Below are 18,244 nucleotides of genomic sequence, written 5' to 3'. Positions count from 1 at the left end.
GCATTCAGAAGAAAAAGGAGTTGCAATCTTATTTTCAGATTGATGTGGATTTAAAGCAACTAAAGTCAAAAAAAGACAAAGACGGTCACTTTATATTGGTCAAGGGAAAAATACAACAAGAAGACGTTTCAATTCTAAATATTTATGCACCCAATTTAAATGCTCCCAGATTCTTGAAACAGACCTTACTCAGTCTGAGCAATATGATATCTGACAATACCATAATAACAGGGGACTTTAAGACTCCTCTTACAGAGCTGGACAGATCCTCTAAACAGAAATTAAACAAAGATATGAGATTTAAACGAGACCCTAGAACAACTGTGCTTGATAGACGCATAGAGAACACTCCACCCCAAAGATAAAGAAAATACATTCTTCTCATCACCACATGGAACATTCTCCAAAATTGATCATATCCTGGGACACAAAACTAATATCAACAGAATCAAAAGAATTGAAATTTTACCTTGTATCTTCTCAGACCATAAGGCACTAAAGGTGGAACTCAACTCTAACAAAAATGCTTGACCCCACCCAAAGGCATGGAAATTAAACAATCTTCTGTTGCATAACAGATGGGTGCAGGAAGAAATAAAACAGGAAATCATTAACTTCCTTGAGCATAACAACAATGAAGACACAAGCTACCAAAACCTGTGGGATACTGCAAAAGCAGTTTTGAGAGGAAAATTCAGAACTTTAGATGCCTACATTCGAAAAACAGAAAGAGAGCGCATCAACAATCTCACAAGAGATCTTATGGAATTGGAAAAAGAAGAAGAATCTAAGCCTAAACTCAGTAGAAGAAAAGAAATATCCAAAATCAAATCAGAGATCAATGAAATTGAAAACAAAAGAATCATTCAGAAAATTAATGAAACAAGGAGTTGGTTTTTTGAAAAAATAAATAAAATAGATAAACCATTGGCCAGACTAACGAGGAACAGTAAAGTAAAATCTTAGTAACCTCTATCAGAAATGATAAAGGGGAAATAATAACTGATCCCACAGAGATACAAGAGATCATCTCTGAATACTACCAGAAACTCTATGCCCAGAAATTTGACAATGTGAAGGAAATGGATCAATATTTGGAATCACACCCTCTCCCTAGACTCTGCCAGGAAGAAAGAGAGCTCCTGAACAGACCAATTTCAAGCACTGAGATCAAAGAAACAATAAAAAAAGCTTCCAACCAAAAAATGCCCTGGTCCAGATGGCTTCACTCCAGAATTCTATCAAACCATCAAGGAAGAGCTTATTCCTGTACTGCAGAAATTATTCCAAAAAACTGAGGAAGAAGGAATCTTCCCCAACACATTCTATGAAGCAAACATCAACCTGATACCAAAACCAGGAAAAGACCCAAACCAAAAGGAGTATTTCAGACCAATCTCACTCATGAATATAGATGGAAAAATTCTCAACAAAATCCTAGCCAATAGATTACAGCTTATCATCAAAAAAGTCTTTCATCATGATCAAGTAGGCTTCATCCCAGGGATGCAAGGCTGGTTTAACATATGCAAGTCCATAAACGTTATCCACCATATTAACAGAGGCAAAAATAAAGATCACATGATCCTCTCAATAGATGCAGAAAAAGCATTTGATAAAATCCAGCATCCTTTTCTAATTAGAACACTGAAGAGTATAGGCATAGGTGGCACATTTCTAAAACTGATTGAAGCTATCTATGACAAACCCACAGCTAATATTTTACTGAATGGAGTAAAACTGAAAGCTTTTCTTCTTAAAACTGGAACCAGACAAGGTTGTCCTCTGTCACCTTTACTATTCAACGTAGTGCTGGAAGTTCTAGCCAATACAATTAGGCAAGACAAGGAAATAAAGGGAATCCAAATGGGAGCAGAGGAGGTCAAACTCTCCCTCTTTGCTGATGACATGATCTTATACTTAGAGAACCCCAAAGACTCAATCACAAGACTCCTAGAAGTCATCAAAAAATACAGTAATGTTTCAGGATATAAAATCAATGTCCACAAGTCAGTAGCCTTTGTGTATACAAATAACAGTCAAGATGAGAAGCTAATTAAGGACACAACTCCCTTCACCATAGTTTCAAAGAAAATGAAATACCTAGGAATATACCTAACGAAGGAGGTGAAGGACCTCTATAAAGAAAACTATGAAATCCTCAGAAAGGAAATAGCAGAGGATATTAACAAATGGAAGAACATACCATGCTCATGGATGGGAAGAATCAACATTGTTAAAATGTCTATACTTCCCAAAGCAATCTACCTGTTCAATGCCATTCCTATCAAACTACCAATATCGTACTTTCAAAATTTGGAGAAAATGATTCTGCGTTTTGTATGGAACCGGAAAAACCCCCGTATACCTAAGGCAGTTCTTAGTAATAAAAATAAAACTGGGGGCATCAGCATACCAGATTTTAGTCTGTACTACAAAGCCATAGTGGTCAAGACAGCATGGTACTGGCACAAAAACAGAGACATAGACACTTGGAATCGAATTGAAAACCAAGAAATGAAACTAACATCTTACAACCACCTAATCTTCGATAAACCAAACAAGAACATACTTGGGGGGAAAGACTCCCTATTCAATAAATGGTGTTGGGAGAACTGGATGTCTACATGTAAAAGACTGAAACTGGACCCACACCTTTCCCCACTCACAAAAATTGATTCAAGATGGATAAAGGACTTAAATTTAAGGCATGAAACAATAAAAATCCTCCAAGAAAGCATAGGAAAAACACTGGAAGATATCGGCCTGGGGAAAGACTTCATGAAGAAGACTGCCATGGCAATTGCAACAACAACAAAAATAAACAAATGGGACTTCATTAAACTGGAAAGCTTCTGTACAGCTAAGGAGACAATAACCAAAGCAAAGAGACAACCTACACAATGGGAAAGGATATTTGCATATTTTCAACCAGACAAAAGCTTGATAACTAGGATCTATAGAGAACTCAAATTAATCCACACGAAAAAAGCCAACAATCCCATATATCAATGGGCAAGAGACATGAATAGAACTTTCTCTAAAGATGACAGACGAATGGCTAACAAACACATGAAAAAATGTTCATCATCTCTATATATTAGAGAAATGCAAATCAAAACAATCCTGAGATATCGTCTAACCCCAGTGAGAATGGCCCACATCACAAACTCTCAAAACTGCAGATGCTGGTGTGGATGTGGAGAGAAGGGAACACTTTTACACTGCTGGTGGGACTGCAAACTAGTATAACCTTTCTGGAAGGATGTATGGAGAAACCTCAAAGCACTCAAGCTTGACCTCCCATTTGATCCTGCAATACCATTACTGGGCATCTACCGAGAAGGAAAAAAATCCTTTTATCATAAGGACACTTGTACTAGACTGTTTATTGCAGCTCAATTTACAATCGCCAAAATGTGGAAACAGCCTAAATGCCCACCAACCCAGGAATGCATTAACAAGCTGTGGTATATGTATACCATGGAATATTATTCAGCCATTAAAAAAAATGGAGACTTTACATCCTTCGTATTAACCTGGATGGAAGTGGAAGACATTATTCTTAGTAAAGCATCACAAAAATGGAGAAGCATGAATCTTATGTACTCAATTTTGATACGAGGACAATTAATGACAATTAAGGTTATGGGGGGGGAAGCAGAAAGAGGGAGGGAGGGAGGGGGTGGGGCTTTGGTGTGTGTCACACTTTATGGGGGCAAGACATGAATGCAAGAGGGACTTTACCTAACAATTGCAATCAGTGTAACCTGGCTTATTTTACCCTCAATGAATCCCCAACAATAAAAAAAAAAAAAGAGAGAAAATGCTCATCATCTTTAATCATCAGAGAAATGCAAATCAAAACTACCTTGAGATACCATCTAACTCCAATAATATTAGCCCATATCACAAAATCCCAAGACTAGAGATGTTGGCGTGGATGTGGAGAAAAAGGAACACTTCTACACTGCTGGTGGGAATGCAAATTAATACATTCTTTTTTAAAGATGTTTGGAGAACACTTAGAGATCTAAAAATAGATCTGCCATTCAATCCTATAATTCCTCTACTAGGCATATACCCAGAAGACCAAAAGTCACATCATAACAAAGAATGTTTATTGCATCCCAATTCATAATTGCTAAGTCATGGAAAAAGCCCAAGTGCCTATCGGTCCACAAATGGATTAATAAATTGTGGCATATGTACATCATGGAATATTATGCAGCCTTAAAGAAAGATGGAGACTTTACCTCTTTCATGTTTATGTGGATGGAGCTGGAATATATTCTTCTTAATAAATTATCTCAAGAATGGAAGAAAAAGTATCCAATGTACTCAGCCCTACTATGAAACTAATTTATGGCTTTCATATGAAAGCTATAAACCAGTTATAACCTAAGAATATTGGGAAGGGGCAGAGGGAGGGAGGGAGGTAAGGGGAAGGAGACGGAGGGAGGGTGATTGGTGGGATTACACCTGTGGTTCATCTTACAAGGGTATATGTGAAACTTAGTAAATGTAGAATGTAAATGTTTTAACACAATAACTAAGAAAATGCCAGGAAGGCTATGTTAACCAGTGTGATGAAAAGGTGTCAAACTGTTTATAAAACCAGTGTATGGTGCCCCATGACCACATTGATGTACACAGCTATGATTTAATATTAATAAAAATTAATTAATTAATTAATTACTTTAAAAAAATAAAAATAATAATAATCTTCACATGTTTTAAAGCCCTCTTCAGATCCAATAGTCATCATCTTCTTCCTGACAACACATGAACACTTCTGCCAGCATTCTTCCTTCACATTTATTGATCAAATTAACGACCAGCCACTGGGGATACAAAGAAGAATAAGACACACTGCTCTGTAAGAATTTAAAATCTAATTAGAGACACAGACACATGTACTGATCATTTTGGTGTAATGCAATGATAGCAATACACAAATGCATAATGTATTTTGGGTGTTGATAAAGGACAGCTTATCTGACTGCTCCACGTATTCATTGATATTTGGAAAACCATCTATCTTAGTTCAAGCTGCAATAGCAAAGTACCATAGACTGGGTGGCTTGGATACAACAGAAATTGATTTCTTACAGCTCTAGAGTAGAGATCAGCATGTGAGAATGGTTGATTTCTGTGGAGGGCCCTCTTCCAGGTTATAGATTGCCAACTTCTCGTGGAATCCTCAGTGGTGGAAAGAGAGCAAGTGAGCTCTCTGGACTCTTCCTGTAAAGGCCACAGATCCTATTCATGAGGGGTCCACTCTCGTGACCTACTTAACTCCCGCAAGGCCCTGCCTCCTTACACCATCACATTGGTGCTTAGGATTTCAATATATGAGTTTAGGTCAATGCAAACATTCAGCCTTTAACATCATTTCATAATCTAGTGGTTAAAAACATTGATTTATGATTATAAATATTGTGGGTTTACTATAGACTCAACTGGATGTTCTCAACTGGGGTCTCTCATGGGCTTGCTCTCAGATGTTGGCTAGAACTGGGATCATTTAAAGTCCTGTGCAGTCCCATTTCTGGTGCCTACAGAGATGGCAAGAAAAGATGGAGGCTGGATGTCCAAAGTATCTCACTAACAGCATGGCAGCTACAAGTAAGTTGGACTTCTACCTAATTTGTGAGAACTCCAAGACTGGGTGCTTCCAAGAGATGTGTACGGAGACCATGCCATTGCCATGGACAGTGGCAGAAACCATCTTCCCATCAGAAAGATCAAAGAACAGGAAAAAAGGAGGTAAGCTTTAGGGTAAGGGAGAGTAAAATTACTAGAATATTGATTTCCAAATTTGTTCTGTGTAACATAGATTCACTTGGCAGCTAATAGGCCATGCATGGCAAGAAGATTCTGTGATCAAATTTATTTGGAAAATTCTCAGTCAATAAAATTCAATGAGTGTTTTTTTTACTACAAGAATTTTCAAAGCCTTTTATTTGCTGATACTTACTGGTGATCTCCGGAGCACACGCCTACTTTTCAGTGGACATCTTTCAGGATGGGGTTATGGATTATACTCTAGGAGACACTATATGTGGTACAAATACATCTTTCATCCAGTAGCAAAAAGTTAATCAGAGTTTCCATTATCTCTGAGTCAGGATTTTTCAGAGAAATAGAACCAATAAGATATATATAGAGAGAGAGAGGGAGAAAGAAGGAGATTTTAAGGAATTGGTTCACTCAATTGTAGACTGGCAAGTCCAAAATTTGCAAAGAAGGATGGCAGGTTGGTGACCCAGAGAAGAGTTGCAGTTCTAAAGAATTTGAAGGCAATCTTCTGGCAGAATTCCCTCTTCCCCCAGGGAGGTTAGTCTTGCATTTCTAACAAATTCTCTGGTGACAGGTGACACTAATCCTGCAGAATCACACTTTGAGAACCCCTGAGCTAAAGACTGAGTGTGTATATTAACAGCTGCAGTGAAGTGGGCCTTTTGGAAAGGAGGCTAGCTTTAATTATTTTAACTTATTTCAGGAAAATCAATGTTAAGATTAGAGTTCTGAATATTGATTAAGGGGCCTACCTGGGACACAGACTCACCCATAATTATATCTTCTTTTTCCTTCTGAAACATACACAGTCAACAGACAATGGGTGCTCAGGGTACAGACAGTAACCAGTGAAAGAGAAACAGAAGTGATAGGAGTGATGTGAAGTCCAACAGGTGACAATCTGGAATGGTTAATATTTAAAGAACAAACAGGGATCTGTGAGTTCTACATCTGTGAAAAGTGTTAACAGAGTCTTGATTGTTAGCAGAAACGTACCTCTTGAAAAAGTAAAAATCGATTCAGACCGAAAGAGTTAAAAATCTGCCCACCATTTATCGGACTAGACAATAGACACAGTTAAAGTCCCTGCAAACTTAATAGGAGACTCAAGGACACTGATGCTGTAGAGTATCAGGACAACTCCCTTCTTTGAATGACTTCTGCTTTATTAATCACTGACAGCCGTCATTCAAACGGTCTTTCATCAAACGAAGGATCACCAGGGACTTTGCTGCTGAAGACTATCCCAGTGAGAATGAAACATTCCATTCTTGCCTGGAATATCGGAGTCATTTTGCCACAGAGAAGTAATCTCAGGTGCAGAGATTTGGATAGGGCTTCTGGACACAAGAGGCCGTGTTCATCTAAACTTTGCCCTTTCCAAAGAAACAGAAATCTGGGTCTGCCTCACTATCCAAATCCTAACCCACAGCCCTGCTTTGCTTTGAACCTTTCAAACACTGCTTCATTTAAACAGCATCTTATTTCTGCTCTTTCCCCCAATATATGATAATTTTATCTTTTTCTTTATTGAGACACCCCTGCTCCGGTGTACAGTCACCTTAACTGCACTGAGTCAATAAATTCAACTGTGTCGGACAACAGGTTTGCTCCTGGTGTTCTCAGACTGGGCTGGGAAAATTTGTATCAGTTTAATAGAACATGAGGAGGAAGCTGGGCAGGAGCCAGGTTAAAAGATCGGGTCACTTAAAGGGGATTGTCACTTTGATATAGGGTTCCCCCATTCAGGGCTGGACAGGGACCCCAGTTTCCTAGGCCTGGGCAATTTCATGCAAGCCTGGCCTCTTCTGAAGTGAATGCCCTGCCATTTTGCCCAGAGCTGAAGGGGCCGCCTTCATTTTAAAGTACACACATCAATACTGAAGTCTGCCAAGTTCTGGCTAATTCTCTAGACCTCCCTTTCTTACAGAACAGTATATAACACCTAGAAAAAAGACTTGGCCCCGCTTGGGTCTTTCCCTCTGCCAGAAGCTCTAGTGCTTTTTATTCCTTCCGTATTCCTTTCTATCTAATAAATCCTATCTTACCAATGATTGGTGGTCCAAGGGTTCATTCTTCAAATCTCTGAGACCAACGACCTACTGCAGAAAGAAATTCTGTCAACAACTTGGGGACAAGGTAAGAGCCCATTTATTGGCATCAGGATATTAGGACAAGACCACAGGTGTGCTTTGGTGCTACCATATCAGTGTTGGTCTGTTACAGTATCTCAGTTCAGGTCTCTCCTTAAGATATGGAGGTAGAGTTAAGATAGCTAAGAAAGACTCAGTGGTGTCACCTGAAGAAAGTACCACTGTGGGAGGAGGTGAAACCCAGCTGGTTGCAAATGAAACCCAGGAGCACGCAGAGAGCCAGCAACATCAGCCTGAGCACAGTGTCTGCCCAGGTTCTTACACTGGGAGACATCTGGGAATTAAGTTCCTCTGCAAAGGTCAAAGAGTTCCCTCCCCACACAGACTTCATCTCTTTCAAGAGAAAAAGATAAGGGAGGAAAAGAAGGAAAGGGAATAAAGAATGGAGGTTTAGGGGCTCAGCTCCTGTAGCTCAGCGGCTAGGGCACCAGCCACATACACTGGAGCTGGCGGGTTTGAATCCTGCCTGGGTCTGCCAAACAACAATGACAACTACAACCAAAAAAAAAAATAGCTGGGTGTTGTGGCAGGCACCTGTAGTCCCAGCTACTCGGGAGGATGAGGCAAGAAAATCACCTAAGCCCGAGAGCTGGAGGTTGCTGTGAGCTGTTACATGACAGCACTCTACAGAGGGTGACAAAGTGAGACTCTGTCTCAAAAAAAAAAAAGAATGGAGGGTTAGGGCCAATGGCAAAGCTCAAAATAATGGAGCACTATAAATTCAGTGTTTCATTGTTGAGTTGAGACTGTGCAAACTAATGGGAAACAGATTGAATCTAATGCATTGGTGATTTATAGTCTTTATATCATTTTTCTGAACTTCAAGAGGGCCCCATAGGAATTGACTCTTTTTTTTTTTTTTTTTTTTCCGCATCTGAATCCAAGCTCCCTGTTCAGAGGGTGGACGTCGGGAACACTGTGTTGACTTGTCTTATTCTCTGGAGGATTTGCTTCCAAGAGCAGTGAATGGAGCACTGTGAGAACACAATGATCACAATGATATTTTCATCTATGACTCCACTATTCTATCCTGTTCCTGCTCCTTTTAGGGGGATGAAAATTGTTCCTGGTTATTTTGGTCTTTAGTTTTTCAAAACTTCCATTACAAACTATAAAGCAAGTCTGACTTCTGGGAAATTCCACTCCAGTTAATAATTTAAAATGTATTTATATAGTGAGGCATATCATTATAAAGGTTATCTTTTTATGTGAAAAACAGATTGTATAATAACAATAATAAAACATCTTACTACATTTCTTGGTTTGTGGTATGAGCAGGTGTGGAAGGGATTCCCTGACAACCTCTGAGAATGAGTTTTAAGATCTTGCACCATCAGTCACCTGTGGAGTCACCCGTGCAACCGGCAAGAAATCCAGAATTTCCAACAACTCTACAACAGCCCTATCAGAGGAGACTCTTTAAAAGTAATAGTGTTTCCCTGGCTTGTTTACTATGGTGCAGATAAATCCAGAAACCTTCCCACCACTGTTTTTCCCTGCCCCTTCCACACATACTCCCTTCTTTCTTTCCTTTTTATTTTTAACTCTCTGCTTGGAAGGTGAGTAGAGGTTTGTAAGGGAAAAAGTGAATGTAAAAAGTAAATATAAAATGATTATAAGCATTTCTAAACCAATGGCTTTCAAACATTTTAAATAGCAACCAATAGTAAGAAAGACATTTTACATCATGTCCTGGTACCCGTCCACTAAGATATATATGTGTCTGTACAGATACAGGTAGATGTTACCAAGTTTCACCAAAGACTACATATTATGCACTATATATTATTTTTGTTTTTTATTCTTTCATTTTACGAAACATTTGTCACAACTCACTAAACTGATCTTATAATCTACCAAATGAGTGGCAATCTGTAGGTTAAAAAAATACTGCCCTTAAATGCAGAAGATTCCAGAATATAACTCAAGATAAATTTTGTTTCCTAATGCCAGAGTTCTTTTGTTTGAAGGATCTATGTTCTTTTGGAGTGTGTCTGATCTATTCTTGCCTCAAAGGTCCAGAATTCACAGCAGATGTGATTATTTAAAAAAAAACAGAAATAGCCTTTCTTCATTATTTCTGAGGTCAGCCCTAGATTCTGAACACCCTCCACCCCTGAAATACTTCTTAGGTAGAATCATTATAAGAACTGGCTAAAATGTATCCAGCGTGGGCTCTTATCTCAGGTAATATCTGCAGAGACTCTTATTGGACTTAGAATAGTAATGGAACACTAGAGGCAGATTAAATGCTTTATGGCACTTCATAAAATGAAGTAAAAATAACCATTAGAAAAAAGGATGGGTTTGATCTGTGTGCCATAAACCAATATTTAAGGGATATTGTTAAGGAGACAAGAATAAGATGAGCGCGCTGTGTAGACTGGACCTATCTTGAAAGGGGGGCATATGTGCATATGATATTTCTGAAATGCTTTATAAGACATTAGTGATAGGAATTGCTTCTAGAGATGAGAAAGATCTGGGAGTCTGGAATGGTCATGATTTGCTACTTTTGCACACCTTTTTATAGCGTTTGACGTTTTTATTTTGTGTCTATACATATGTTGCTTATTCAATTGAAAATAGCTAAGTTTTAAAAGAAATACAACATTACACATCAGATTTTGTGATGGAGGGGATAAATACTTGCAAACTCATTAGAATGAAGGGATTTTTCCTTGTCAGCGATTGTATAAATATCCGTTTATTATAACACTGAAATTTATCCATTTCATTCACATATCTTGTACAGCTTACAGAGTTCCACATCCGTTGTCTAACATAGTGCTCATAACAATCTTTTGAAATAAGTATGACAGACACTAAGGACAGACACTACCTTCACTTTGTTTACAGACTGAAACAAAATGAAACAAACAAACAAAAACCAATCCTGAAGTCTAAACCTAGAGCATATTTTAAGGAAAGAAGTTTGAAGTCATTACCTGGCCGTGATTTAGAAGAAACCTGACATTTTGCACTATTAAGAGTTACCAAAAACTTTACTAATGGTATCTCTAAAGCTTTCATTAATATTCCTTGCAATGTTATCTCTTAACTAAGAAATTCTTACCTAGGGAGGAAGGGAAAAATAAACCTCCTGAAACTCTTTTTGTGTGAAATACGCCTAATCTGAGACCATAAATTTTCAACTAATGACTGATTGAAAATTGACATTAAAGCTGAATTTATAAATTCACTATAGATTTTCAACTTTGAATTTGGCCAAATCTAAGATAATTGCCTAAATGGAAAAGGTGGGAGATCAGAGAGCATCTCCCCTAAGTCTTAAAAAATCCTGTAGGTTTATGAGTTAGGGTCATGGTGTCTTCAGTTACCCTACCCAAAATTTATACCTACTCTTCCACATAATTACTCACATCCCCACTTTCGCTCTCAGAAAGCCCTGGTTTAGATGATAAATTGTATCTTCACCCTATTAAATATCCCTCTCTATTATCATGCACCATTAAGATCCTCGTTTTCTAGGATCTGGGCTTCTCCTCAAGCCTAAGAATTGCCCTCATTTATGCAAAAGCTGAATGATCTATGCTCACATTGTAACTGCATGTATGATTCCCAAATAAGAAACAGAAGTGTTTCCAAAGCATTACCCACTGGCCATTTTGGCTTTACGAAGGAGATTAGTCTAGAAGTTTTGGCATGTTGAAGGAAAATATGAACTAAGTTTGACTTGTTGAGACTGATGTTAAGATAAATAATTGATAGCACTTAGCACAGTTGTAAACACAGAGCTCAAAAAATGACCACTCCCCCAAAGTTATTCTTTCTTCTATTCATTTACTTATTAATATTTGGAAAGTGGCTGCTGGAAGCCGGACACTTCTAAACATGGCACTGGGTTTGTCAATAGTTTTAGAAACTTTGTTTTAAATTTCCAGTGGCTTGCCAAATGTAATATTATACATCAGATTTACACATCAGATTTTATATGTCAACAAGCTTCTGAATTCTTTCTGCCTAGCACTCTCTAGAATTTCTGTAATTTATAATGACTCTGTTTGATTATTAGGAAGATTATTCTCATGATCCAGATAGGTTATATAGTTGCTGTGGGGTTTTTTTTTTTTCTCATGTTACAAATATATTTCTTCCATAGAACAAGCAAATAAATCAGCAGCTGAGCTGGAGATCACAGAATAGGACCTTTTACTCACCAGTAAGCAAATTGTCTCTCCAGAATATGTAACTACTGGAGGCTGATGGCAATGCCACAGTTGTTTATAAGATGTGTTTTCCTGATAACATTCTCTAAAGTATATATGACATTTAAATTTAAATTATCATTTAGCAATTACTTTTCTGTGTATTGTTCTTTTACGTTTAGATTTACACTTTTAACACAGTATTTTCAGAGCAATATCTTTTAACATGCATGTTCCAAAGGTCATGCATTCAAATTCTCTCTGGGACTTGGTTCCAAATCTGGCAATTTGATTTCATTCCCCTAATCGCTTTTGTAGATGTTTACATATGTCTTCTGTTTCTCTCTCCCCTTGTTACTTTCTTGGAAATATGTATTTCCTACAAACTACTCACCGAATATTTCACAAAAGGAAACTTGGGAGTTTTTCTTTTGTTCTAATCATCACTGGTTGAGTGGTTACTATCACTGCCTTCACTGTCACTGTCACCGTCACTATCACTTCCATTATTGTTTCCATTACCAGACTCACTCTTGCTGTCACTACTATCACTGCTGTCACTACTATCGCTGCTGTCACTGCTGTCACTATCACTGCTATCACTACTATCACTGCTGTCACTACTATCGCTGCTGTCACTACTATCACTGCTGTCACTACTATCGCTGCTGTCACTACTATCACTGCTGTCACTATTATCGCTACTGTCACTGCTGTCACTACTATCGCTGCTGTCACTACTATCACTGCTGTCACTATTGCTGCTGTCACTATCACTGCTGTCACTGCTGTCACTACTATCACTGCTGTCATTGCTGTCACTACTATCACTACTATCACTGCTGTCACTACTATCGCTATCACTGCTGTTGCTATCACTGTTGTCACTGCTATTGCTGTCACTGCTGTCACTACTATCACTGCTGTCACTGCTGTCTGACTTACTGTCACTGCTATTGCTACTATCTGATTTGCTGTCACTGTCACTGCTGTTGCTGCTGTCACTACTGTCACTGCTATCACTACTGTCACTGCTGTCACTACTATCACTGCTGTCACTGCTGTCTGACTTACTGTCACTGCTATTGCTACTATCTGATTTGCTGTCACTGTCACTGCTGTTGCTGCTGTCACTACTGTCACTGCTATCACTACTGTCACTACTGTCACTACTATCACTGCTGTCGCTGCTATCGCTGCTGTCACTGCTGCTGTTGCTGTTGTTACTGTCACTACTGTCACTGCTATCACTGCTGTCACTACTATCACTACTGTCACTGCTGTCACTACTGTCACTACTATCACTGCTGTTGCTGCTATCGCTGCTGTCACTGCTGCTATTGCTGCTGTTACTGTCACTACTGTCACTGCTGTCACTACTGTCACTACTATCACTGCTGTCACTGCTGTCACTACTGTCACTATCACTGCTGTCGCTGCTGTCACTGCTGTCGCTGCTGTCACTGCTGTCACTACTACTGTCACTGCTGTCACTGCTATCACTGCTGTCACTGCTATCACTGCTGTCGCTGCTGTCACTGCTGTCACTACTACTGTCACTGCTGTCACTGCTGTCACTGCTGTCGCTGCTGTCACTACTACTGTCACTGCTGTCACTACTGTCACTGCTGTCACTGCTGTCACTACTATCACTACTGTCGCTGCTGTCACTGCTGTCACTACTATCACTACTGTCACTGCTGTCACTGCTGTCACTACTACTGTCACTGCTGTCACTACTGTCACTGCTGTCACTACTATCACTACTGTCACTGCTGTCACTGCTGTCGCTGCTGTCACTGCTGTCACTGCTATCACTATTATCTGATTTACCTTTGCTGCTGTCTGATTTGTCACTGTCATCACTCCCATTGTTACCATTTCCATTACTGTCACTGTCATTAGAGTCTAGGGTGCTATCACCATCATCATCTCCTTCTTTTGAGTCATTGTCATTGACATTATCTTTAGATTCATCAGAGTTAAAAGAAGCATCTCCTCGGCTACTGCTGTCATTGGCACTTTCTGAATTAGCATCTTCGCTGCCATTAGACTCATCGCTGCTATCAGGATCATCTCTTTGCATGAATTCATCATTGAAATCGTTACTGTCATATCCATCACTATTGCTATCACTACCTGTGTTGCTGTGTTCGGCTTTAATTCCTGACTTCTGGCCGGGTCCTGGTATGTTGGTAACTTCTGCCTGTGTCTGGACATGTCCTTTGCCTGCGTCCGTTCCTTGCTGCCCTTTACTCTCTTTATCTTCACTGCCTTTCTCGGTTTCTATGCTGGTATTTCTGTTGCCACTGCTGCGACCTTTGATTCCTATTCCCTGGGGAAGGGTGGAGAAAAGAACAATTAATTAGAAATATTTGCTGCAAAACTGCATTGATCTGTGGAGGAATGACTGGGAAAAGTGACCACAGGAATAGCAGTTCAGCATCCAGTATTTCACAAACAGTTATTTGTGAAAACAGGCATCATTCAGTCTTTGAAAGTACTCCGGTGTTTCAGATTGTTTAAAAATCCATCCCGATTCCTACCCAGTAGGAAATTTTTTACAAAGTTACATGGTGAATTCGTTTTTAACATAAGACATTTCTAGAACTGTAACCAAATTTTCAGCTGCTGTCACTGCTGTCACTACTGTCACTACAATCAGCAATGTCTGATTTTGATACAATGTCTGTATCAAAGTCTAGTAAGGATTCTAGCTTTCCCATTCAATATTCAAGTCACACGGATACAAAAAATCCCATGGATACAAATAAATCATGCTTGTCATGATTTATTTTTGTGCTACCCTAGTGGACAAAGGGGAAGAATTTAAACTGCCATTGAAAGACATTGGCTTCACAAACCAACCTCATCTGGGCTCTCCCCAGTAGCACTTGGCCCTGAATCTTTGGAGATTCCATTTTCAACACCTTTGCTTTCCTGTTCATTGAGTTTCTGGGTGTCCTCCACTCTTTGGCTACCATTGTCTTCTGGAACACCATCAGCATCCTCCTCACTCTTGGAGGTGTTTTCTCCATTAATGTCATTATGGGAATCTTCTTTGTCATCAGGATCATTACCTTCACTACTAATTGAATTTTGACCTATGCTATTGTCATTGTCATCTTCTCCATGGTCCTGACCCTCCTGGCCCTTGCTGTTATCACTGTCCTTTTTTCCATTCCCTGTATCTTCACCTTCATCATCACCAGAACCCTCATCTTCATCTTCATCTGCTCCATTTCCACTAGGACTCCCATCAGAATTATCCAGACCAGCATCTTCTCCATTGCCTGGAGTCACTTCATTTTCCTTGTTCCCATTTCTTTCGCCTTCTGTCGGAGGTGTTATTCCTCTTGCACCAATCCCATTTCCATGAGAGTTATTATTTGTTTCATCCTCATAGTCTGTGCTATTATTGCTTCTAGATACTTGAGTTCCATCTTCTTGGACAACAGTAGCAGCCTCACTGTCACTTGCAGTTCCAGTATCCTCATTTCTATTCATATCAGTGTCTCCATGAATATTGCTTCCATTTGCTGCTCCCTCACTGTTGATGGTGCTAACTTGTCCCCTGAGGCCACCTGCTGTGCTGCTATCTTCTTTTCCATTTATCCCATCATGGCCATAGGTTTCTGGTCTTCCTGTGCCCCCATTCCAGTCCTCAGTATTCCCCTCTTCATTCGCTGATGTATAATATGGAGAGGAACTCTTCCCTGCTCCTTCGGCGCACTCAGAGCCATTCCCTTCTCCTTTGTGATTATCTTGGGCATACCACTGCCTTCCTCTCTCACTTTCATGCATAGAGACACCACTTTCTTTGGTGGTATCACTGGCATTGAACTCATTCTGCAAAAAAAAAAATTCAAATTATAAGTATCAATAATCTTGAAGTAAAGTTGATTGCAATTTGGGGGAAGTTAATGAAATCTAAAAGCAGCTTGAAAATAGAAAAGAAAAGGAAACACATTTTATATCCTATACCTGTACTGGTGCTTGTGATTTTGACAGAAGACTTAAATTCACAGATTTTCCAATGGCATGTCTCTCCAATGGTTTGATTTCAGGAACCTGCCAAAGAGAAAATACTGATATTGAAAAAGTACTTCTTTTGTGCGTATGTATGTTCACGCACACAAACACACATCGTGACTTCAGTGAAGAAAAAAATATGTAACACAAGGGCCAGAGTATTATCTAAGCAGGTAGAAAAGAGAAGTAGCTTCTTACAGGACTTATGCAGAATTTAAATTGAACATGTGGATACTTTTCACTAGGGTATTACCAATTTTACTGAAGTGTTAACCACACCACTTATCATTGACATAAAAGGAAAAAGTCTTTTATGAAGACAAAGTGATAGACCTCTGGTGTTTCTGTACCACAAGCCTCTCGCAATAGCACAAGACCCTCTCTAGGTGTAATCTTGACCAAAACTCTTTTTTTTTTTGAGACAGAGTCTCATTATGTCACCCTCAGTACAGTGCTGTGGTATCACAGCTCACAGCAACCTCAAACTCCTAGGCTCAAGCAATTCTCTTGCCTCAGCCTCCTGAATAGTTGGGACTACAGGCACCCACTACAACGCTCAGTCATTATTTTGGTTGTAGTTGTCATTGTTGTTTAGCAGGCCCAGGCCGGGCTTGAACCCGCCAGCTCTGGTGCATGTGGCTGGCGCCCTACTCACTGAGCTATGAGCACCAAAGCCTTGACCAAAACTCTTAAGAGAAGAGTAGGTGTGACCAGCACCAGTGCAGAAGCAAAATGGAGTAATATACATCTACTACCTCTAGGCTCTGTAAGAGCACGCTTGAAACACTTGAGAAAATTCTCAGCTATAGAAATACCAAATGTTTGGTATTATAAAAGTGTGAAAAGGTTAAACATGGAAGCTGGCTCATAAAATTACAAATGGTTGAATTGTCCTAATTTTTCTTTCTTGCCTATGTTTACCTGCAGATACCAAATTTTCCACAGGGAGCACATAAATAATAACTCCATGAATGAAACATTAGTTAGCTCACATGTTGGAAGATCCTGCTTTTTCCTAGTGTTCTTTCTTGAAAGAATAAACAGAATAGACTTTGGTGATATTAGAATGAAATTCACAGAACAGGGAGCAAAGATGGACGTAGTCTCTATGACTTCTGGGTATTAAGTGTAAATTCATCTGAATAAATTTTTAAAATAATAATCCTTCTGAAAAGACGTAATTTTCAATCAAATGAATGTGAGAATGAATTTGAGGGCATATTTGGTTTTGTTGAGACCCTAAAGATAGATCAAAAAGCCTTTAGTGCAAATGCAAACATTTGTCTCTGCAAAGTCTTAAGGAACTACATCTGTGTGTGTGTTTACATGTATGTGCAAGCGTGTGTTAGGCTAACAGAGATATCAAAATGAGGAGGTTTTCCAAGAAAGGCATACTTACTGGAACAGCCCATGCTACTGCCCAAATGCAAAAATAGATAATTGTCTTCATTTTCTTTAGGAATAATAATCAATGACTGTTTAAAAAAAAAAGAATAGCACAAAATTACTTATAAAGTAAAAGATTACTTATAAAGTAAATAATAACCAAGGACTGTTAAAAAAAAAAAAAGAAGAAGGACAGCATGAAATTATTTTTAAAGTAAAAGTAATATGTTACTTTGACCTTTAAGCATTTGCTCTTTTCCTAGGCAAGGAATATGTATCCAACACGGGAAGAAGACTTACGATGTTCCAGAACATACCTGATATGGTTTGGAAACATATTGGGGCATCATCAGGCTCAGCACTGTCAGATAGGCAATACCTAGTGCCAGTTAAGGCATTTTACAATCTCTTAATAAATACAGCTTCCTAGATTTTTTTCTGTGCCAATGAAGGGGAATGGCCAGGTAGGTACAAAGGGCATAGCCGTAACTTTGTCCTTCTACTGTTCTTGGTGATAACATCTCTCTCTTCTGCATAGTTTCTACCAGATACTAACTCATTCTGCTAAGATTGTGCTTAAAAGAAGAAGTGCTTATAATCCTTACCCCAAATACATAGAATTGGGCTGTACTAGACTTTAAGAAAAAATAAATTACCAACGTGAGGGAGCCTAGGCTAGTGGAAAGAACATGGGATTTGGAG

At 39.0% G+C, this 18,244-nt stretch overlaps 1 protein-coding gene across 1 annotated transcript; it reads right to left on the bottom strand.

Annotated features, from left to right (window-relative positions):
- Positions 1-12,560: 12,560 nt before the first annotated feature.
- Positions 12,561-17,606, bottom strand: DSPP (dentin sialophosphoprotein). Its single transcript, XM_053594927.1, has 4 exons — positions 17,556-17,606; positions 16,109-16,195; positions 14,993-15,973; positions 12,561-14,459 (listed from the first exon to the last, which is right to left on the bottom strand). Exons 1-4 carry the CDS (start codon positions 17,604-17,606, stop codon positions 12,561-12,563), a joined length of 3,018 nt encoding a protein of 1,005 aa, XP_053450902.1.
- Positions 17,607-18,244: the final 638 nt, after the last annotated feature.

The sequence above is a fragment of the Nycticebus coucang genome, chromosome 1 (genome assembly GCF_027406575.1).
Source record: "Nycticebus coucang isolate mNycCou1 chromosome 1, mNycCou1.pri, whole genome shotgun sequence".
Lineage (NCBI taxonomy): Eukaryota > Metazoa > Chordata > Mammalia > Primates > Lorisidae > Nycticebus > Nycticebus coucang.
This window is presented reverse-complemented; position numbering and strand designations above follow the sequence as displayed.